Source organism: Anguilla rostrata, chromosome 12 (assembly GCF_018555375.3).
Source record: "Anguilla rostrata isolate EN2019 chromosome 12, ASM1855537v3, whole genome shotgun sequence".
Classification (NCBI taxonomy): domain Eukaryota; kingdom Metazoa; phylum Chordata; class Actinopteri; order Anguilliformes; family Anguillidae; genus Anguilla; species Anguilla rostrata.
Window position 1 is genome coordinate 21,899,295 of NC_057944.1, and position 25,016 is coordinate 21,924,310.

The 25,016-nt window shown below is 41.0% G+C and overlaps 1 protein-coding gene across 5 annotated transcripts in view; it reads left to right on the forward strand.

The window, feature by feature from the left end:
* LOC135235769 (cGMP-dependent 3',5'-cyclic phosphodiesterase) overlaps positions 1 to 25,016 on the forward strand; it is a 168,389-nt gene that overhangs the window by 108,349 nt on the left and 35,024 nt on the right. For all 5 annotated transcript variants that reach the window (XM_064301586.1, XM_064301588.1, XM_064301587.1 and 2 more), the window contains 4 exons: positions 9,040 to 9,129; positions 11,897 to 11,988; positions 22,119 to 22,228; positions 23,075 to 23,130. In XM_064301586.1, the coding sequence (XP_064157656.1) occupies positions 9,040 to 9,129; positions 11,897 to 11,988; positions 22,119 to 22,228; positions 23,075 to 23,130 (348 nt within the window). The remainder of the gene's footprint in view (positions 1 to 9,039; positions 9,130 to 11,896; positions 11,989 to 22,118; positions 22,229 to 23,074; positions 23,131 to 25,016) is intronic.

A 25,016-nucleotide genomic window follows, 5' to 3' on the forward strand; every position in this document is an offset into this window, starting at 1 on the left:
TGTTTCAGGATAAAGGAAGTATCATGTGATAAAAATGCTGTCATATTGCGGTGTGAATTTTCAACAATTCAATTTCATTAGCCCCCCAAGACAGAACAAAATTCTACTGACATTAAGTGGTATCAGAACTATGTATTAAAATGGGTGCATGCTTGGGTGTGTGTGTGTGCGTGCGCGTGCGCCCGTGCGTGTTTGAAGATATGTTTGAAGGATTACAGGGGAAATGCTGGGAAAGTGATGTTGAAAGCTGATTGGGAGATTAAGTAAGGAGGGAAAAATTTAATGAAGGAAAAACAAAGACTACAAGATACGATTGCCGTCAGCTTGAAGTTAACGGCCAATTTATCGAGCCAATTTATTGAGAAAAGCCATGCAAAATAGGTGATTTCTCGGTAGAACTGGATGCACCCTCTTATCACTGATAAAACTAGTCACCGGCTGTGTCCCCATGCTCAGACGTTTAAGTGAAAAAAACCTCACATGCTAAAATCATATTTTCCCTCAAATACCTGGCACTGTCACTTAAAAACTAGCCGTGCTGGTGGGAGAGGCAGCCCATGGCTTTACCTGGCAACAGGATTTCAGTGTTCTCTGTTATCTCAGTCATAACAGCTGCACCCAGGCATGATTTCAGATGCTGGAGCTGGATATTTGATTCCCCTGCTAATCAGAAACAATTCAAATCAATTCTGCCGGCATATAGCCAGCCTGTCAAGCACACAGTGCAAGCCTGTACACATACACAGGTGTGTCAAAAATATTATTCACAGATAACTGTATGGGGTTGTCACGTATATGTAGAAATATTTGTGGTCTCTGTGGACATGTAACTACAAAAATACAAGGAAAGTGATCCTTAGATGCACGTCAAAGCTGGACAGCGTGCTGCTGCGACATGTTTCCTCCATGTGGTTTTAGATACATGCTCTGTGATGTTTCATGATTAAATTGAGCTGTAGGCCAAGGTCAGGGTTAATCCGCTTTCCCTTGTGCTTTCATGCACGCCTATGCGTTTGATCTGTATTGGAATAATGGCAGCTGAGAGAGGAGATGTGTGGACAGTGCTCTAGCGAGGCTCCGATGAGACGTATGGCGGGGGGCCACAGGCTGACAGAGACCAGGGTGATGAGCACAGTGCTGCACAGTGACACGTGTGCTGGCCTGGTTATTCAGGCCAGTGTACACATGGTTTGTCTGCCATTGAACAATTTATGTGAAATCTTCCACTCTGTACTCTGTGAATTCAGTGATATTTGCCTGACAGTGTTTGCCACAGAGTTGAAAACAACTACAATCCTGTAAGAAACACCCAATGCTAATTGTTCCTGAAGAACTGAAATGATGTTTTCAGATCAGGATCTTGTGGTCTCAGGAGTATAACGTGTCAGTCTTGGGTGTTTGGAGGGAACACTGTCTTGTAACTATAGTATAATCTTGCTTCCTGAAATGTGACATGCTTGTTAATATCTAGAAGATGCAAGAACTTCATTAATAATGAAGCTTTTAGGGAAATATGAAAGTGATCTTGACAGTTGCTAATGATTAGTTGCATAGGAATTGCACCTAAGATGTAATTTCATGGAGAAGTAATTCACATTTAAAAACCTGTCTAACCTGCTCTTTATCTCAGCGGACTTGCGCGGAATAAATATTTGCAACCTAGTGACAGCTTTGTGAAATTTGGTTTATTTGGTGTGTTCCTGCTTGCTTCAGCTGGATATCCTTGCTATGTAACATCTGATCTTATGCCCCGTGTTTTACAATGCATACCAGTTGGTCAAATATGTTTATTGTATTGACAAAGAGTTACAAACCAGTGGTGCTTAAAGGTTCAGTTTTTAGAATGGAAAATTCCATCTGGTCATTTGACCTTAGATTTCAGCTTCAATTAGGGTCTTGATTGAACTAATTCATCCATCCCGTTTCCAGGGCTCTGAAAACCTGCTGGAATGTGGGCCCACAGGACATGCTTGGGGGTTGGGGGGTCTTTAGGAACAATGTTGGCTATAATGCACTGTTACAACTGGACATAAATGACAGATGAGAAAATTGAGAGCTACACGCATATTTTATTTCTGGCAACAGAATTTCATGGTTGGATCAAAGAAACTTTGCCTTTTCACTTGTGTCACATTGGCAGGTTTCTTTTAAATCCCCTTGGATATTTACAGGGAATTTCAACTGTAGGCTATCGGCACAGAAATCTGAAATTCAAGAGAAGTCATAATACTACTGGAGGACCAGAGATAGATGGTCCATTTTGTATTGCAGCAAACCATAATAAAATGTCAAGTTGTGTTTGTTAGATTGATGGGGCGAGGCATTGTAAGGGGAAACAGATGGGATTTTGAATGTACTTGAGACCACTAGTCACTGTCGTTGTCACATACAGGCTGTGGGAGGTGGTGGTATGTTTGTGTTAATGTGGCTTCTTAATTGAATTTGGTTAATTTGTAGTTTAACATCAATCAAAAAATAATTTATAATAATTTTTTCTGCACGGAATTGTCTAATAAATATGGTATTACATTGAATGGAATATCTGGAATTAAATTTTATTTTAAATTTCACAATTCTAGGGTCAAACAGTATAGCAGTTTACTGTACATGAATATACTAATGGTAGATCAGTCTCTGTCTGGTTATTTGTTTCTCATGCTACTCAGTCTATTGCTAAGTATGTCTGTCTCTGTTTCTGTTCAAACTTGCACTATCACTGTACAGATCACTATGTGAACAATGTGAACAACATAAAATAAAAGACAGGAAACTCTGCCTCTTCACTCTCTATTGAATGCCCCATTTCCACTCCTGCCTACACAGTAAAAGGTTCTGTGTTACATCAAGATTACATTTTTTCTCTGATAGAATGCATTTGATCCAGCTTGGACTCTTGTAAACTCTGTTAAAGTAAGACTGGTTATTCTATTGTGTAGTGTGATTTATCAGTGGCTGTGGTCTCAGAATTTGTGGCTTTTTTCTTGTTAAACCGTGAAGTATGGCATTGAGTAGATACTGTAGCTGCCCATCCACATCGTCCTACTCTTGTCTGTTGTTTCAAGTACCCTTTTTTGTTCATCAGATAGCCTGCGAGCCAAATATATTTTACTGAAATTTCGAAAGGATTAGATAATAGAACTCCCTCATCCTAACCCTAACTCCTTTTTGACCATTATTACATTCAAATTTTTTTTTTATCATAATGAAAGGACTAGTCAGTGGACATCTGTTTTTATTCCATCATCTGCCTGCTTTTTGTGTTTGTGTTTGTGTGTGGTGCGGCACGGTGGTGCAGTTGATAGCACTGTCAGCCTCGCAAGAAAGCCTTGGGTTCAAATCTGGCTTGGGCCTTCCTGTGCGGCCTTTCCTCCGGGTACTCCACTTTCCTCCCACAGTCCAAAGACATGCAGGTAGACTAATTTGAGACTCTTAATTGTCCATAGGTGTGAATGAATGGTGTGTGCCCTGCAACAGATTCGTGGCCTGACCATGGTATATTTCTGCCTCTTGTCCAATGCACGCTAGGATAGTCTCCAGCACCCCCTGCAGCCCTCCCCAGGATAAGCGGGTATAGATAATGAATGGATGGATGGATGTTTGTGTGTGTGTGTGTGTGTGTATGTGTATACACTCAAAAATGCCTTGGAGAACTGGCCAAAATACGAAATTAAAACCTCTTTTTCAAATCTCTGAAGATAGAGGTTTAATTCAATGATAAATTATAGTCAAATGCATGTCTGCGCAACAAAATGTGCAGACATGTCTGCACTCCCGATGGGAGATTGGATTAACTAAGGGAGGCAAGGTCTCCTCAGGATTTCCAATGAGCTTGCCTGTGTGTTTCCACTGGAGGCCACTATTTATACTGTCTAGATGCTAATTTATTCATCAGCATGCTGGTTAATTTCTGCAACATATATCGTTGATCGTTATCGTTTTAGAAGAAATTTAGGCTCATACTGTAGGTGTTCCTACAGAATATACAGAAATACATTTTTATGGTGTAGAAAATTTTATGGTGATTTTGGTACCAGGTTGCCCAAATGTCACTGCTTATTTAAGAAACTCCATAAAAGGTATGGAAAAGGGTTGCCAAATGTGGCTGTGTGGCAAGGATTCCTGTTTGGGTCCCAGCCTTAAATTAAGCTCTCATAGTCTAAGTAATTACTGTCAAAGGGTGCTGTATAGATCCAGTAGATGGGGGTTGTCATGGATCACAGTAAATTCCTTTGGCAGTGTCACCCAGCTTATCTTGACATTTTACTCCCTCTTGCTGCGATTAATTAGTGGGAAAGGTTAATCAACCTAAGGGGCAACTTGATGTAATGTTTTGGTTTAATGAGTCTTACTATTGCAGTGCATGAAGATTTGTTGTATGAGTGATCTATACTAAAGTGTATTAAGCCACCAATGCCCCCCAGATTATTGATTATTTTTACCCTGAAAAGTCACCTGCATCTAATTTTCTTTTAATTTTTTATCTTGAAATATCATATTAGAAAGCAATGTTTGCACGACCCTTGTGGCTGGCTAATCAAGCATCAGAACATGGAAGACTGTATTTAATATTGCAGCTTCACTGTTGAACTGATGTGTTCCACAACGTTATATTTGCTGTTGAAAATGCACACCTTGTCATCAATAAAACAGGAAGGCAAATATCAACCTATTTTAATTAATTACAGATTTAGAATCTGCCACTGTTCCGTGTGATCATTTTAATTATGCTACACGAGACAAGGATGAAGTGAAATGATGTTTTGTCCCTAGAGGCATGCAACATCTTATGAATTGAATGTCAAATATGATCAGTAAATCTTGCTTTAATAATGTTTTACACTTAGTCTTGTAATGCAAAGATTTACTGATCATTTCAAACAAGAATAATTAGCGCCTACCCCTGTTATTCTTCCAGGTTTGGTGTGTAATTTTTATGCAGGTATGGGATGGTTCGCTGAATATATATTTATTAGGGCGACTGGTCTGGTTGTATAGATTGATTTTACATGCATAATTTCTGATAGGATTTTTGCAGAAACTGAACAAGAAAAAAGTTATAAATAGCGCAGCAATGCTAGAAAATACAGCAAGGTCAATGCACTTCTAAGTAACTAAGAAAGTGCCTCTGTATTTACTATGACTTCTTCTTGTCATTCTTGAATACACAGTATCTTAAAAAGCCAACACCATTGTTTGAGCCTCAGTGCTTCCACTTCACTCTTGCCATTTCGGGTTTTTGGCTCACTCAAAGAAAGGATTTCACAAGGGCAGGTGGGGACACAGAAATTTGACGGGCCTGGTTGAAAAGATCAGACTGTCAGCAATTCAGAAGTTTGGTTCAAAATGTTGCATTCCAAAATAGAGAGAAAAAGGTGCTTGCAATTAAAATCTATGACTCAGTCATAATTGTGTTCCATCTAATATTGCTCTCAAACTGCTGGTAATTGAAGTTGTGTAAATTAGCAACCTGCAATGACTTAACATTTTGTTTTCTGCCCAAAGACATTTACTGTATTATGATAATTGCCTGAAAAATTGGAGTATCTAATTAGGAAAATAATTTTTTTAATTTTACTGCTTCCGTGTTATAATTGATTCCCCTTACTGCTCCCAGTGGTGTAGCTTATCATCATGAGTTGCAAAATGTCTGTTTGTATGAGTACTGTTACCAAGATGTCGTGTTTGATATATCCTTTTAAGGATTGTCATCTCTCACTGTGCTTCTCTTTTCATTTTATTTTATATGTTCTAACTGCACACCAGTATGTCACAGAAAGTGCTCGCCGATTGCGCTTCCTCTTTAACTGCAGAAAGTAATAACTAATCAATGTGGACTGACTCTTCCTCTTGCTAGCTGGAGCATGAGCCCTTTTGTCGCGCGTCTGTACACACTGCCTGTTAACATCTGCGATCCCTCTGTAATACCTCTAAATGTCTGTTTTGGTAATGGATGTTTTTCTTTAAGGGGGACAATTAAGTCATGCAATGCCCTTCGGGTTTAAAGCTCTGCAGGGGCCCACCTCTTCTTCTTGAAAATTTTCAGCCAGGCATACTGCCAATCCAGCATTATCTCTGCACTGATTATTATGCAGCCTCTACTTGAATTATGATTTGGGGGAAGGAGATCCATGATAGGTAATCCTGAACTGTGAAGTGCACAGCGATTGACGGAGCCTTTTCTCCTGAGCCGGCAAGGGACCTAGAAACAGCATGTGTGCTGTCCTCTGTTTCAAAATATTCGTAGCTTGAATTCGCTGGTGGTCAGAGACGGGCCTTGTTCTGTGTCAAGGAATTGAAAAACGACTACAGTTCTCGCTGCATCGGTAAAAGCTTTCCACCGTTGTCCCAAGTGTCATAGCAACACTGCTGAAAAAGGGCGACAACCACAGTTGCTGGCTTTTAAAGCTGCAAAGGAAAATAAGTGTTTGGTTCAAATGTTAGGTGTGACACTGTCGTTTTACCTTTGAACTTACAGAAAATATTGTCAATTTCCAGCTATATAAATGGATAATACTTAGAGTGTTACCTGCACCTGCACGATTGTTCTTTTATGCAAGCCAGCAATGTAAAAAATAATCAACCTGTAAACAGAATTTAAACTGAATTTTATTTGAAAAGGTTGGAAAGAATGTAGCACAACTGTAATTCAAGGGCTACCTGGAATAGTTTTGCTTTGACCAGCAGATTACATTAGCAATGATCAGCATCCACAGTACACTTGAGCAACCCATCAACTGAATTGCTCGCAGTGTGAATGAAGGGTTAAGCTCCAGTTCATCACTGCCCTTCCTTTGCCTTGGATCACCCAATGTTCATGATATCCAGGTTTATATTGAATCTTCAATATTTGGGATCTGACTGAGTAAAATAAGTAGCAGTTGCTTCAGATTTAGATTTCTATATAATTCATGCAGTCAAATATGTTCTGATGCTTGCCAATTAAAGAAATATTCCTTTGTAATATTTACATCTGGTAATGACTCCTTAAAATGTCTGATATGTATGAGGTTTATTGAGCTTTGGAAAATCTGGTAGACATATTCTATAAAAACACGTTTGCCTGCGGCCATGAAGCTCCTCTCTGCTTACTGTAATTGGTATTTTCAAAGCTGTTTAGTCCATTTTGAATTAATTGAATTGCAGTTCAGTGGCAGAAATAGATTTCTGGTGTTTAGTTTTTTTCTTCTCAGTACACTGAAGAGGCCTTTCAGTTGAAATTGGAAATGATCAAAGGAGGCTTGGTGAGCTTTTACTGTGAAAGTACATTTGAAAGCAGGAGAGATTCAGCTGGGAACTCAATTGAATTAAAAAGCTCAATTGCAGAAAGGTACACATCTGAAGGGAAATAATTTCACCGCTTGTATTTTTCTCTTTATTAACGTGTGTCCTCTGACAATGGTTCAATATTTAGAGCAAACACCACAGAAAATAAACTCTGCATCTTGTCTTGTTCCGCTAAGCTTTGGAAGCAGCGCTTGATGGCTTTCACTGAGAGGCAGTTATGGCGTAGCTCCCCACGGCTCAGTTTGGGGTTAGCAGTGTGCAGCCCTGTTTTCCTCCGGCCCAGACCAGGGACTGCAGAGCTGTCTGCCCTCCACCTGACTCCGTCTCACTCCTCACAGTGCCCTTTGCATCTCCGCGCCTTCCTCTCCTCAAAGGTGCCATTGTGCCAAGTCACCAGGCAAGCTATTGTTTTCAATGACAAAATGACACAGAGGAAAGTGGCCCTTCAGCTGTGACTGCAGTCTTGAGCTTGCCAATGTTCAAACTATTAGAACGTTAATTTTTGCATTTGTCGACATGCTGTAAAACTGATTAATAACTGGTATATCAAAACCTTTCCAACTTGAAGAACAGTGTATCATAGCTAGTATCCTGCTCTTAAAGTCATATCTGCATTGGATTACTTTATTATATGCATAAACCTTTTATTGTTTTGGAGATTTTCCAGCTTTAACTTTTTCTCAGAGGATTGTAGGATGCTTGAAAAACTAGTTTCTTGACAGTTAGTCATGGTGCTCTTCACACCAATTCTTTTTCATTTATTCTGTGTGAAAGCTGCATGACATAAACGAATGGCCTTGTACAATTGTGCAGTAAATTGAATTACCATCTATTTAGCACCTAGGGGTAGAGCCATGCAGAGAGTATGTGCTATTGTAAAGATTCAGCTTCATTATTTCAGCTTTCATTGTAATGCTCATGACTACCCCTGGCACAAAAACAGAAGTCACATTTTCTCAATCTGTTCACGAAAATGAGAAAGACATGGCAAGATGTGTAACATGATTTTAGGGCGGCTGACTATGTCCATCCCCCTATGTGTTCTATCCGCTTCCACGACACTTTCTGTGCTATGATGCCTTCTCAATCTGTTACCCTTTCTGCTTTCGCTCTGTCTGAATAAAGAAAAAAAGGCAACTATTGTTTTGTGAGTAACAAAAAAACCCTAGTATTTTCATTCACTATAGTATTAAGCACCAAAAGCAGTTACACACTAAGTGCTAATGAAAAACTACGCCCTTTGTGGGTGCAAAATGTCGCTTCATAAATTGGGGCATTGTACATGATTTTGCCTTTTCGGGTGAAGCTGAGAACCTGAACCTCTGTGGCTTCATAGAGGTCATTGGAGTCCCTCCTACCTTCATAAATAGACAACCTTTGTCTCAATTAGCTTAATTTAACGGCTAATGAATCCTCTTAGTTCTCTCAGTGTAAGCCCGGGCAGTGATACTGATGATGAGGCTTTATTAATAAGACATGTTCTGTTGTGATAGGCTCTTTCTCACCTCTGAAACACACGATGTCAAGCTGGTGCATCCTTTTTATCAGTTCATGCAGATCAGCTCACACAGTCCCTAACTGAGTCAGAGGCATTGTGCAGGCGGACTGTGGGTACCTGACTGAACAGATGAGGTTGCTGGTCTGCAATGTGACAAGTACATGCCACCGACTGAGCGCCACCCCAGTGGTTGCCATTAAAAGGACTTTCTATCTCCTGATTTGAATCTTTTTTTTTTCTTGCTTTTTCCCCCCCAGGATGCTTTGCTCAGGCTTGCCTCCATCATTGAAACCAGCTCCTTGCGGGAAGTCATCAAAGAGGTGCTGGAGGCTGTGCTCCCCAAAGTGGTATGACTCTTCCCCATGCAGTACATCTTCTCTAATGCCAAATATTTCGCTAAAGATTTAGACGTCATTTAGTGTTTTAGAAGACATAGGTTCTCCTAGGATCACCATGACACCATGAAAATTGCAAGCAACAGTACAAAAAATATTTATAATTAACTTATCATTATATTTAGTCTCCTACCCTCTGTAGGTATAGTTAAGTGTAATAATTCTAATATATTTTTGATTACCTGAAGGTCAGTTTCAGGACAATAGAGCCGTGCAAATACTGGATTCAAATTTAACGGGGTTGCTACTTGTTATTATTACATACATTACATAAATTCTAATAAGAATCACATTTATGGCTAATGTCTTTATGTTATATTGCCACTAATTTGACCCAGATTACCCAAAACTACCCTAAATTGTTCATCTGAATGGTAATTGGTCAGCAATTGAACAGTAATCATGTTTTAAGTCCACGTAATTTTGTGGTTGTTTTACTGATTTTAGTTATTGTGTTATTGTCATGCCTTTATGCAGTTTTATCCTAATGCTCGACTAAAGCAAAGGGACTGTGTTCTAATCTTATATGATATGGGACTGTGTTCTAATCTTAGATGATTTGGGACTGTATTCTAGCTTGCATGATATGGCACTGTGTTCTAATCTTGTGTGATTTGGGACTGTGTTCTAGTCTTGTGTGATATGTTACTTTGTTCTTATTTTGCATTATATGGGACTGTGTTCTAGTTTTGTATGATATGGGTCTGTGTGTTCTAATCTCATATGATTTTGGACTGTGTTCTAGCCTTGTGTGATATGCGACTGTGTTCTTGCCCTGTGCGTTGTGACATGTCTACTTATGACATTTGGTTTGTCCAGGTCATGACCTCATTTGTGTCCCGGGTTTCTCTATGCAATTGATAACGCCTATCCGAGGTAATGGCGGGAAGCAGCCTGCGCACTCTCTGATGAGTTCCGCGCAGGGCACAGTGAGTCAGAAAAAAAAAAAAAAAACAGACGCAGGACTCCCTTGACGTTTCAGACAAATTAAAAGAAGCAATCCAATTTGTCCCATCTCTGGCGCTTTCATCTTGCAAGCGGACAGCGTGTGTATCTGAATGGGGGAGGGGAAAAAGTGAAATGGCAGTCTGTGGCTCCTGGTGTAGTTCATAAAGCTTGAAGGCACTGATTGTGCCTGCAGTGTTTGACAGCTCCAGCTCTGGGGTAAGTATTGAGAAAGTTAATTTGCTGTCTAATTGGGGTCACGCTGGGCTGTTGAGCCATTATTAACATTGGCTATTGACAATGGCGAACTCTGACCCTAATTTCCAGCATGTCTCGATCGTAATAGAAACTTATGCGGTTGGCCCTCATGGTGCCCACTTCTTACCTTTTGAGAGGTGGTTTCAGATTAAGGTACTTTTCTCTGTCCCTCAGTAGTCTCCTTATATTGAGCTTCGTTCCAATTTTGTACATATCATTTTGGAAGAGTCCGTTCTTTAATAAATAAAGCTTTGGTAAAAATAGGAAAGCAATAAAGATTGTAATAGCCATCCCTGAAGAATGAATGGGCTCATTTTTCAAATCTCAGTGAGATCTGCCTTTTTGAATGTGAGGACCCATTCGATTTCAGATTTAATTTCAGAGGGTGGACAGTGGCAGAAAATTTTAAAGGCTTATGTCATTGATTAGGAAGGATTTTTTTCCAGGGGAAATTAATGTTTTTGTGACAGGACCTACTTCAGTGATCTTGGGGTGAATGGTGAGTGTGTGTGTGCGTGTGCAGGGGTGGGGGTGGGGGTGATGTCATTTAGATGTGGGGTGGACTGTCAGCCGCAAACACACTGAGGTTAAACAGACTAAAAAGAAGAGTAATGGTACTCACAGAAAAACAACCTCCAAGCTGCGGCTGCAATCTCCGCTGATTGTTTTCTTCAGAGGGCTGAGGCCAGCTGGATATGGCACGAAACTGCTGAGGAAGGCTGGGATTTTCTTGGCCCCCAAACCCAGATGTTTTGAGCCGGCTCCCATGTCATCTACTCTCAGACCTCAGAAACTTTCAGCACGCTGGAAGGGCTCGATGTAGTGCCGCTGTAGACAGAGGAATGCGCACTCCATGCCGCACTGACCCTCCCATATATATAGGCAATGGCCTTGATTTTTCATGGCTCAGATCTTTCCACAGCAGTAACCCAGGTATGATGCTGTAACACAGCTCTGGCTGGTGTTCCTGCAGTACCTCCTCCAAATTGCACAAAACCTTCTAAAAATCTCTGGCGGTAAGACCAGAGATATTTTCCTCTGGAGGGGAAAGCTGAGCAGATGGTTTCTCTCTTTACAAAGCTACAGGAAAAAAAACAACGACACAGGAGGCCGTCTGAGGAACCTCTAATGAATAGCTGAAATTCTGCTGATTGAGTTTGAAAATATCACGCAAGGTCACAACAGACTAAAAGGAAACCCCAGACGAGGCATAACATGGGCCTCATAACTGGTGAAATACATTAAGCAAACTTCCCCCAAAATAAATCCAATAAATAAAGATTTATATGGTATTATACAAATTATGAAAGTTCCCTCTGCTGCATTACATGGATCTGATGCAGCATCAGCCACTTGAGTTAAGCATAAGCATAAATCGCTTTTAGCGTGCTCTGAATGGATAATATGCATGCTTATTATTCCTTGCCCTCTCTGTCTCTGCTTTTCAGATTTGCCTGTCTCCACAGCTTGTCTCTGTGTCATTTTGCAGTAAGCTGACCTCCGATCTGTTTTGCAGGAGAGTGTATTTGTGTACCTGCTGGATGTGGAGACCAGTCGGCTGCTCTGTGAAGACCCGTCCCACGAGCTGCTCGCAGAGGGAAAGCTCAGGTAAAATTGCAGGGCATGGTGGTGTGAACCCTACTGTAGATAGTCAGACAGCACCTCCAGGGCTTAGACAATTGTATGCCTTCAGCCAAAGGATTTCATGTATATCCCTGCCATTTGTAGACCCACTGGAAGCCTTGTTCATTGGTATAATCATGAAGTAATACCAGGACTTCAACCAACTCCACTGTAATAGAATTCACATTAATAGTAATACTGTAACAACAACCACAATAATGATATATTTTATAGAGAACATTAATTTCACACCGGAATGCTCAAAGTGTTTTACTAGGGCAGAGTAATCAATACAAATAAAATGTACTGTATGTAGTGCTATATTTTATTATATGTATTATAATTAATAGTGCTTTTAAAATACCGAAAGGTAGCAAGGGTCAGTGATGAATGAAATGAAAATATAATATGTTTGCCGTGCTGTACACTGTTTTCTGTTTCTGAAATAAATTTTAATTTGATATTGACCAAGGGAGATCAAGTGAATTACATGGTGTAAAATCTGTCACCATCATTTTAACTGAGCTCATTATTGGATCCAGCTGTGTGACAGCCTCCAGGAGTCAGTCATGAAGTCTCTGCACATTATTGTCTTTATTTTAATTTTGTCAGCAGCAGGAGTGGGGCTTGGTTTCTGTCTCTGCCTCCCATTTATGCCAGTCATTTCAGCTTAAGCCAAATGCCTTACCTCTCAATTCATCCTGGGGGCTTTCAGAGGGGCTATTTTGGAAGGGAAAGATGGTTCCGCTTCCACTGACATGGACACGGAGACAGCTAGATTGGGCGTGCCAGTCGCAGTTGGTGTGTTGAGTGAGCAATGAAGGGCTACGTTGAGGCAGACTGTGCGGTGGTGGGAGTAGGGGGGTTAAGGTAGCGCTGCTGATTATACTGTTGGCTTTAATAGCAAGTCGTGCTCAGTAGGTGCACCAGGGAGCAATGGGAGAGCCGTAAATTCAGCGCCCCGCGCGCGTTCTCCGTGGAGCTGTCATCAGATTAATAAAGTGTGAAGGTTTTACAGGCCTCTTCCTGCTGCCTTGTTTTAACCTGTGCTTGTGGCAACAGCGTGTGTGTCTTCACCAGCTCGCATGTGTGTGTGTATGTGCGGGTGCACGTGTGTGCCTCTGCGTGTGTGTGTGTGTGTGTGTGTGTATGTGCGTGTGTGTGGGTCTTTGCATTTGTGTGTCTGTGGGTGTGCGTGTGTGTGTGTGTCTTTGCATGTGTATGTGTGTGCAGGGAGGAGCTTGAGGTATGAGGTCATTTTTACAGGGCCCTTATTCTCCTGGGGGCAGCTGCCACAGATAGAAATCAGACTGATATGCTATAAAAACGTAATGACAGATAACTGGCTCAATTTACCAGTCTCCTGCTCCACACAGGCTTCTGTCTGCCTGGGAGTCTGCCCTCAGTTGAGGCCATTGCAAAGGGTAATTTGTAATGTTGCCTTTTCGACGGTATTAAACTTCACCCTCTTTCTCACTTTTTAAACACAGTAAATCTAGCCGCTGTCCTCTGGCCATGTTTGTGTATCTGGCTTAGATCTAAATTCCATGGCAGTTCCACAGAATCACTGCTGATCAATATTGCAGTTAACCATCTGCCTTCTCATGCTGCGCCTTTGAGAATTTCACGTGTAAGCCTCGCTACTGTCTCCTTATTTATTCTTGAGCCAGAGTAAAGAGCAAGCGTGTCTTCAAAAAGACAGATTTTTGCTCGCCATGTCACTGATCCATTCGTCCCTGTGGAAGGTGTGCAGAGAGACAATGAGAACTGATTTAATTTCAGTCAGGTAGGGAATACAGTTTTAGTACTGTCTCTGTGGGATTACCCTCTTCTGTAAATCCTTCTCCTTTATCTCTCCCCCTACCCCTCAGTGGGCATTCTGGTCTCAGTCTTGTGCTGATGGGTGGTGTGTGGGTGAGATGCACTTGGAACGGTTTTGTCATGAAGCCTCACAGTCCAGGTGAAAATTGGATGTTCAGGCTGTTTTATGTTTTCAGACCTGTCAAACACATCACACTCTGACATGATCTCATTGTTGGAGAAAGGCCACAGATTAAGGCCTACTGTTGGGACTCCCAAGGGGAAAAAAGTCTTGGGACAGTTTTTATCAGAAGCATTTCTGATCCTTGAAAAACATCTTGTATCTATCATCTTCGACACACACTTCTGTCCACTGTCTTAACAGAGATAAATAGCTTCAAATTTCCCTTCTTTCTGTACTGGGTCAACGTTTGAGCTACTCTAACTGGAAACAAAGAAATTTAATGACTTTAGAGCATCTGAGGTTAACTGAGTTTTTCAGTAGATCTCATAAAAAAATCTCATTCACTGAGCTACTAATCCTAAAAAAAAATTCTTACACACTTACTCTCCTATTCATAAATTGTGAAGTCTCCTTAAGCTCAAGTGTATGTTTGGATGCGTTCCAGAAATATTCCGTAAGATGGATGGGTTTTATGCTTTGACAGCGACATTGGTGCTTCTGGCACTCAAGTCGGGTTTTCAGATGGCTGGCCTTCTGAAGGGGTGAAGTATGGCGAGTGTTAAATCACTCTGACTAATTTGGACTGCTGCGTTGTGATTGCTTTGGGCTGCAGTCTAAAACGCCGATTATCGTCTTTCACAGTCGCTGAGCTTCACGGAAACAAAGTTGAGACGGTACTGCAGTAATCCTTTCTGAGGTTCACTCGCAATTAGTATTTTCGCGCACTGTCACCCAGTGATATGTCGACCCAAGAATTTAGCAGACCATGCCTTCATCTGCATTAAACTCATTAGATTGAACGACCACCTGTGCCTTCTTTGCAATGTGCCCCAGAACTAAAATCTGAAAACTGAAACACAGCTGTCATTAGCAGCCTGAGGAAAACATGATCTTCATTCATCTCCTTGATTGTTTCATATTCTTATGTTTCATTGTAGAATCAAGCTTGTTTATGTCTGTGTAATATACCTCTTCAGCTCTTCTGAATATCCACTTCAAGTTGCAAGGCAAGAGGCCTGTTTCTTCACAGGATATGCAATTCTCTGTCTGCACCTCCCCCGTGCATCTTACACATAAATTAATAAGTGATTAGAACACAAGAACACATCATGAACAGAACCGGGCATAGGATCATCACTAACCTACAGTGATGTCATTAACCTGATACCGGTGGCTGTAGGTCTTGGGATGGAAAGATATGCTTTTGTGTGATGCAGAAGCAGGGTGCAGAGTGGCCAGGCCATGGTGCTGCTCTCCCCCGCCGGACAGGAGTGCACTCACACAGGTGAAGTGCTTCACCCAAGTCATCTGGGGATAATAGCACAATCAGCACTGAATAATTCAGCAGCTGCCTCTGCCTCCTTGGAGTGGCCCCTTCTCACATTCAGTGTCTCTAGCTTTTCATTAAGGACGTTTAACAATAGACAAAAGCCTTTGAATTTCATTTCTAAAACTGCACATATATTTTATACAGGAATAAAGTGTAGGATTCATATATCAAAGGCTTGTTTTCATTTCACTTGTTAATGGAGGCAGCACTTCTATCCTTTCTGACTTCCTGCATAGCATTTCTTTCATGTTGTGTTAGTGGAGGACTGGCATACTTTTTTCCTTTTGTGATTGGAAGTCCAGGGATAGCGTACCACCATATCTCTTCACTGAACTTTGGGCAACAAGGTGGCACCTCTTTTTTCCTGTATAAACTTCAGTATTATCAAAGGTTATTCATATTTTCAAGTTTCAAAAGAAAATGTGCATATTTTAAAGGGTGCGGAGCTGTTTGCCAAACACCTGTCCTGTAATGGGAGGGAAATGTCCTTTTTTGATGTGACAAATAGAAGGGATGACTCATCTTATTCATAGTCCATCTACATTTTGCATTTCCCTCTCCCCAGGTGTTCACATTTGACTGGACACAATAGATGGGCCTTAAAAAAAGAATCAAATTTGAATACCTTCACTGGTGCTTCCCGCGTGCAGACGTTTTGAGACAGGGTCTGGACTGGACTGTACAAAAACAATCCCCTGCAATTTGCATGTAAATGGCTCATTAACATTGGGAAAGCAATGCCAGTGTAATTAATATGCACTCCAGGACAATTGCGTGTGGCGATTGCATCTGTAATTGCCTTTTATTTTTTCCCTCTTTAAAAAAGGAGATTATATTGCTCATTAATTAAGCTGATTAAAAGAATAAATAATAGCTGCAGTGATAAGACTGGATTTGTTTTTGGTTTTTTTAAATATATCAACTGCTTTCATTCTATTAAACAATTATACGCATCCTGTGTCTGTTAGCTGTATTTTAATGTTTTGGAAGAAGGTGCACTTGGTGAAAGGAGGCACTAATGGGTTTTCCTCTCAACATTTTTCATTTCTGTTAAAAATACAAGCACACAAAACACTGCTATTATTTCTGTATGTTTATTAACATGGTTTTATAAACCAAAATGATGAACTCTAAGCCAGTTGTGGTGGCAGAGTTCCTCTAATGTGGGTACCGGAGTAATTTGTGTGTGGACCATGGGAAAATTGAGATTTCTTACCAGGGGACCCTCTGAAGCACTGATCTTTGGGTGTCCCAGTCACAAATGTGACTTTGGGTGTGCCTAGACACAGTGTGCCGCTGCCAGTGATTAGTGATTAACTGAAAGAAGAGACCCTGTATTGATACTTACCATTTAGATACAACTGAATGTGATGGAATATATGGAACATTCAGTAGTTTTGCTCGCACAATAAAATGCACCTCACTTTGCAAATTTGTATGTGTGGGATCTGAAGTGAAGCGCGGAGGGAAAGGGGGAGCGAGGGAGGGAGAGAGAGAGAGAGAGAGAGAGAGACATGCACATGCATAAAAGTCTTCTTTTGACTTACATGTGTTATTCCTAAGGGACTGTGGGTAGTATCGTTTCCCCCACCCCGTGACTTGGTCTGTGATCCAATGTGTACACATAATAAGAGCTTCTACTTGACTACCTGACTAAACACAAGTTGCACAGACATCATTGAGTGGCTGACTCCATTATCAGCCAATTAGCCAAGGTGAAATGAAGCTTTTATCTGAATTGTGCACGTATGAGAAGGGCTTAATGGACAATGTTCTGTTCCATGAGTGCTCTGTTCTTAGGTTTTTTCACCAACCAATTAGGAGCTGTGGGATGTTTGCTCCATGCTTATAATAGCACCGTTCTTACAAAAAGTCTCACACAGGAGCACACCCACACACAGACATGTCATTAAACTGGAGCTGACTGTACAGGACTGCTAGATAAAAGAGATATCCACCCCCTCAGTTACTGTAATTATATTTCTTGGGAAAAAAATCAACAATACCATGACACTATGATCTCTTGGTAGCAGATTTGTAATGGATGAAGACATACAGAACTTCCTTTCCATTCCTGTTCATTTTTTCCTGTTTTGGTTCATTTTTTCACAGTTTTGATCTAATAAGGGAGTATTCATTTCTTTGATTGTTTTTATAATATTCTTTCAAGGATTACATGCAGTAGTAGCATGAAGCACTAGTGTTGGAGTCATTGATGTGCGCCACCTTAAAGTGGAGCTAGAATACTGAAAGTGTTGCAGCTGTTTATGAATAGATAGCTAATTTAGGAAGCTGGTTGTGTGTTGTCAGCAAGGTAGCTTGCCAGCCAGTGAAATGTCCTGTCCCAACATTAATGACCTCATCAATGACCCTACTGTTTCATGCCATGTTGGATGATATCATTTTAGTTGAGCAAGATAGCTAGTCAACTAAACCAATGTGCCAGGGACATTATCACCATGGTCTTTTAAAATATTACTGAATATGTTGATATTTTCCTTGATTACATGATCAGAATTATTGGATTCCTGCAAAGGATATTTCCTGTATTTTTCAAATTACATCACATGTTTAAGTGGGGTTGCATACACAGCCTACTGAGTTGATGGTCCACAGTCACAGAATGTGAGAGAGACCCTATTTCTGAACTAGAATGCATGCTTCGTCAAGAAAGTATATTATTGGCATGAATGCCCACCAATTGCCTGTTTTCCACAAAATTCAGTATCGACCCAATTGATTGGCTATGCCTCTCATCATGCTCTAATCACTAGGCCTGCAATGGTAGCAGAATGTGAACACTCAGATGGGACCACTGAGTGTGGATACTCTGTCATTATGGTGACTTTTTTCTTCCCCCAATTCTCTGCTTTCAGACTGTGATTGTTGCCATCTCTTCCATCCACTTCACACTTCAGATCCTTTGTGTCCATCCGTCACTCACCCACACCAGACTTTAGTCCTCTGGGGTTTTCTGGCTGTCAGCTGACTCCCATCTGAGATCTGCTGACAGTGTCTTTGGCCATCTGTGTCTTTTGCCGGCCAGCCATTCAATGAGTGAAAAGTTTTCTTGTGCCTGTCTCAGTCTCTTACAGTCCCTTGCAGGAGTTTTCATACGTTTTTTTTCTGCCTGCAGAATACTCTCATGGCATCTTTTAAAAATTAGATTTGTTTCACTGCAATTTCGTGTTTGGCTTTTTGGAGAGCATGAAATCTCATACTTGGCTGGTTGTTCACTGAGCAGTAGGGAAAGGTCTCCTTCTCGCCACATAAGCTGTACTGACTCCCCCTCTGCTTCTTGCTGTGACACTACTCAAGAACATGACAAAAAAGTAAATGGTTTCTGAGCCCTTTCGATACAGACGAGTGGAGAGTCAGAAACGTTCACCGGTATGTCATATACTTCACCCGATGACCATGGCTGATACTTTCATTGGATAATAATTTTAAAGGCTCTGCCACAGTTTGGGTCTATGGTTGACAGATCAGTTTATCACAGAAGTCACAGAGAAGCGCCCATGCTATCCCATATCAGAATGTGGTTATGGAGCCCGCTGCCAGCCTAGCTCAATGCAGCCTTCATGCTCTACACATTTCCGAAACGTAAGCACTCAGCATTTTCCACGTTCATGTCATAACTGTTAGCGCTTTTGAACCAATCTGATTGCATAACTGGCACTGCAGCGGAGCAGAGCACCGAGGCTGTCCAGGCCTGATTCATTTAGAGCGGTTTCCAAATGAGGGAGATAATGGGGCCAATTTAGAGGGTAGGGAGGGAATTGCAGTGTTGAGTCATTTGAAGGACACAGAGATAAACAAGTCACAAGAGAGAATGAATTAGTTTTATGTTTTGTTTTTGTTTTTTGCTAGTGGACCAGGGGCATATCATCAGTAACATTCAGGAACACATCATGGTTAGGGGTGGAGAACTAGCTCAGGAAAACCACAGAGGACATAACTTTTTGCTCATATCATTCTGATGGGAGTGTCCCAGCCGCACACAGGCCATGGGAATAAGGAATAATATAATGTATAATAAATAATGTATATTTTTCTAATAAAATGGAAAAACTTCACTTCCAGAAGAGTATCCTGTGGAACTGTTAGATATACTTCATATTTCACCGGATATTAAAATAAATAGATAGTATAACAACAAATAAGTATCATCAAAAGCATTACTTTAAATATTCATAAAGTTAAATGTACCAGAAGAGATTTTTACAGATTTAATATGAATCCATATAGATCGCAGTGTTATATGTAAAGTGCCAGTGTCGAGAAGAACCAGTTCATTATTATGTAAAGTAATTCAGTTTGTTTATGGCCACAGGAACCTCTGGTATGTTTTGGTTTTGTATTATTGTGTATTCTAAATTGGCAGCCAGAAGTAAGGAGCTCAGACTCCTTATGGAGTGGATGATCTGAGCAGAACCTAGAAGTTTTATGTTTTATGCAAGTAGATGTTGTTGGATAGTGTTGAACACTGAGAAGTCAAAAAATAACAACCTTGCATGGTTTTTTGGCCTAACATCTTGACCTAAATGACGTATGAGTGCAAGTGTCATGTAGACAAACTGTAAGAGATCAACTTAATCAGTTTCTGAAAAATTTTCATCAAGTGAGGGCAATGGGTTTAAAATAATTAAGTACTTTAAAGAAATTTGAAACTTAAAAGAACTTTTGGGGTTCTTATTTTTAAGAACAGGGACAATAGTAGCATACTTTCAAATTTTGGCTCTAGCAATTGTGTGAAGATAAAAAGAAAAATATGTTGCGCGGTGCAGTTCCTAAGAGCCCGGCCAATTATCTGGCCCTGGAGTTTTGTTTTCTGTAGTCTGTCTAAAAAAGCCTTGTTACACTGTGCTCATTAATGCAAATGGTAGCTGCAGCTCTGGTACAATCACATATGTTACTAATCTCTGCAGTAAAATCATAAGTGTCAAATATCTGATAAAAACTGTTCAGGTCCTCTGCCAGCTGCTTGATAGAAGTAAAATCATTCAGTGCTAATCATCCAGATTATGTTACTGCCCCTATCATGAGAGCCGGTCATACATTTCATGCCACTCTAGACAGACTTTAGATTACTACTAAGGTTTATTCTTGTTTTTATAGCTATGTTTGTCCTTTTTGTTGTGACTTTTTCCCCCCCAATTTCTGTAAAAGCAATTTTATCACCTGTATCTTTTTTTTTTTTCCAACCTTTTGGAAATCCATGTCTAAATATTTGGATTGGTATAAATGTGCTTAGAGAGTCCACGTACAATTAAATGTAGCTACATTACAGTACTACATCTGTCAGTTAATGAATACTTTTGGATGTCTTGGGTCTTCATTCAAACGGATAAGGTCTCCAAAACCATTGATATACAATGTAGAGTCCACTTCCGAGCCATGTTTTCGTGACGTCCATGACACGGGCATCCCTGAGCTCATGGAGAAATGACACATTGGCTTGCTGTTCATTAGTCTTATTTTCTAGGGACTGCACATTAGTCGAGTCCATTTTGCTCACATACAGAAAAAATAAGTACCACTCTGTAGCTTCAGCACGTTTTGGAGAAATGTGCTAAAAGTTTGCACATGGTTGTTGAGAGGAAGGCTAAATGCACCCATTCTGTTAGCACCCTCTTTGTAACTGTCATCGTTATCTCGAGTGCTGTGTTATTTCCCCCTGGCACACCTATGACAAAAAAGCTATTTGTTTTCTGTGCAAAATAAAAACATTTACTCATCTATGAATGGTCACTCATGCATAAATGCATTGGCCCACGTTACTTGAATTTTTCAGAGGGACAATTGAGTGTTATTATTTCCATTTGACGGTGGCTTTCTCTAATAGTGTGTGGAATCTCTGCCCATCAGTTTGTAATCTTCAGATAAACAGAGGAAACCAGGAGTGGCAGTGCAGCCTGTACTGAATGGTGCTTCCCAGGCAGATGTTTTGACTGGGCTGATTTATTTGATCCTGATGAAGCTGGCTGTCTAGTTCCCTCCCATCTCTTAATAATGATAAAATACTGTTTGGTCTTTGCTTGGCAGATGCCTTCATCAAGATGAGTTGCAGGACTTATATTCTGCTTATTACGCAAATTATCTAGGTTGATTTTGTTGGGTTGAAAAATGCAACAGATGAGTCCTGCAAGTACATTAAATCTCATTTTGTCAAAGAAACAACAATAACAATTAATAATAATAATTACTTGCATTTAAGCAGAACTTTTCTCTAAACTCAAAACACTTTTTAACAGTGAAGCACCCACCGGGGTGATGCACAACAGCGATTTTGAACCAGAACGCTCAACACACATATTTTTTTTGGCAATTAAATTGGGGGATTGATCAGATGGCAGTTTGTGAAAGCCAGTTTGGGAATTTGGGCAAGGACCCCTCGTACTCTTTGAAATTGGGTGTGTGGGGTTCCTCACCTCTGTTAATCTCTATGGAAGACTCATTATCTGCTGATCATGTGCAGTTGGTGCCAGTCCCAAGAGGGTTGCAAAAGGCTTTGTGGTATTCCCCAAATGTAGTAGAACTGCAGCCCACTCTTACTGACTGTTCATGGAAAACTTAAGGTCTTAAGGTTTGACTGAAAAATTCTCTCTCATGTGAACACATGTGGGTTTAATACATACATATTGTCTTTAGATTCTGGTAAAATTTTAAAAACACTCCTGCAGATCCCTGAGAACTCACAGTGAGACCAAATCTACCTAAGCAAATCTACAATGACTTACAATTTGCAACTTGCAGCAATTGACTTAATATTGTGCATATTATCGTGATCTGCCCTAACAGGGATGTGGTGACCCAGAAGAAGAGGGTACAGTGTGCAGGTCTGCCCCCAACTGAGCTACAGGAGAAGCAGAGGAACAGCCTAGCAGCACCCCTACCACCCGACAAACGAGGTGTGTGTGATTGTCTGTCTCTATGTGTGCTTTGTGTGTGCTCTGTGTGCTTCATAGGTGTGTCTGTGACAGTCTACTAATTTTTAAGAAAACATAATGGCCCACTGCATTACTGCCAGTAAGAGACAGGATTCCTGAGAGAGAGAGAGAGAGAGAGAGAGAGAGAGAGAGAGAGGAGGGCAGCCACTGGCAGTTACAGGCAGCATTGGGTGGTGATGCAGAGACATAATAGGAGGGGGGGACAAGCCGTTAAAAGGGGAATTTGAGGAGAAAGGGAGAAAGAGAGAGAGAGAGATGGGCAAGTAGATACAGGTAGGTGGTGTGAGTGGGAAAGACAAATAGGAAACAATGATTAACAAGCTGGGGTCTGAAAATCTAACCTGGCACCCACTCACTCCCCCCAGAGCCCTCCCACACCACCCACACAATTTTTCTTCTGAAATAACAGATTACCTCAGTCACTCTCCCCATTTCTCATTCCGTTGACATCCTCTTTCAGGAGAATCTTTTTTGCGCAGACAGCCATGGCATCTTTGTGGGCAATCCTGACCAGAACCTGACACAGCCCATTAAGAGCCTAGCTCACAGAATGGGAATTTATTCCGTGTGTAGATGGGTGTGGAAAGTATAAAAACCCCATAAAAACACTCCATGTGATAGGTCTACGGCAGGGCTCTTTTTGGGACCTGTCACAGTGTGGTTGCAATTAATTTTTAACTGGTAGACCAAGTTAGGCTGTTCCGTTGCTCATAAACTTTAAGCCTGGTTTAAACGCTTAATCGTTGGCCTTTGGCTTCATGTCTTTCTTTGTTCTTTTCTTTTCTTTTTTGGTGTTTCTCTCTCTAGCATTGATCATTCCTCTGGCAGACCAGGATCAAGACACAGTCATCGCTGTAATCTTGGTAGGCAGCCTTTAAGTGTGTGTCCCATTGTTGTGGCCTTCACTCAAACTGTGTGTGGTGGGAGAAAGAGCTTTTGCTTTCATTCTCTGAAGAGGATGCTATTTTCTTAAACTCTTCGAGACTATTATGCTGCATGCCCATTACATGCACTATTGAGAATGAAGCAACACGCTCTCTCTCTCTCTCTCCCATTCACCCATGCTTAAGGATCATGTGTCCTCTGCTTAAATTCACCCTAATCTGTTATTTTTCCAGTGGCGTGTAATTACTTCCTGTCAGTCTTTCCTCTGGCGCAGAGAACAGTCAGTTAGCTAGCTGTACACATTTCCCATTACTCTACTATTTCAACATGATCTCATGCAATTATGCAACTGGTTACAATCCCTCTGGACTATTATATAACCCACAGTGCACTCATTTAATTTAGTCAAAATGAATGCACTCAAATGGACAGTGTTCTGGAAGATGTATTATCAACAGTTCATGTTAAGAGGAGTGATATTTCTTTGCAACCCCTGGGTTTTTTTGAGATTGACTTCATGTGGAGGAAAAAACTCAAATATGAGTCATGCAGAGCCGTCAGGAACATGCTCTGGGTTCGGGCCAGTGGTATGTTTGTCAGTCCTGTATCTGGCAGAACTGAAATGTGACACCACTTTTACCCCGGATCAAATCAATCAACTGACTGCAATCATGATATAGATAAATTAGATAAAGGTTAGAGTTAGCTGAATTAAAACAGAAAAGCGGGCTTGCTGAAGCTTAAGCTTGCCAGGTTTTTTGCCAACATCTCAGTCTCCGAAGGTTTAGCAGAATAATGGTAGGTGAGTAAACTTTGATACATGAGTCACTGTGGTCCAGAAAGGTCTGGTTTGTTTGTTGGTGTGAGTGCCCCGTAATGACACCTGTTGAATGGGCCAATTTCATTGGAAGGCTCACTATTACTTCCTTAAAGAATATCCGTGTTATCTTTAAGCTCATTTGTATTTCCCTGCAGTCCCTATTCACTGGTACCTGTCAATCAAATCTGCATTACAGACAAGAAGGACAAATTACTCATCCCCCGTTTTCTGTCTCGTAATTAGCCCTCACATTCGAGATGAAGTCTTCGGCTGAGTGCGTCTCCTGGCACTGAGGGAAAACCACTTAAAGCTCTTGGGATGGCTTGTGTCGGGCCCCCATTCTCAGCCCAGCCATCTTTCATGGTCTGTCCTCACCAGCTTACCAAGCTGGGCATGACGGACGCGGTGTGGGAAGGCACGCATGCCCTGTGATGGCAGCCTGCTGCAGTGCCCCCCAAATGCCCCGTCTGTCTGTTCTGAAGCAGGCTGCCATCTGGCCCCTGGCAGGGGAATAAATCCCAATTTCCCCTCCTATCACCAAAAAATAAATAAATAAATAAGGACTGAAAGCCTGGGAAAACACAAGTGATCTGTCAACTCACCCAGGGAATGTACATCATTATGTTTTTACTCTTTGCAAACTGTAAATCACTGCACAACTTTTCCATCTCATCATGAAACTCCATCTGGTGTCCTCATATGCCAATTCATATAAGTTTTCTTAATGTCATCGTGATGAAATTATAATGATTCGAAGGAAAAGGTCCTTCCTCAGGCTAAAGAAACTAGTTTGTTTAAAACTTTTTGAAACTTTTGAAACTTTTATGCAAAACAGTCAGTCAAAAACAGATACTTAAATGTAACCTTTTTATTCATACGACCATTTAGCTTCATAGGTTATACTTTCAGTTTAAGTTTAAGTCAAAGAAAACGCAGTTGTCGTTGATGGCATCCTCAAAGCCCTGGAATGGATTTCAGCCTGGATTTCAGCATTTCTTCAAGATGCTGTGCACAGAAAGACTGTCTCAGTAATATTTGGTTGCT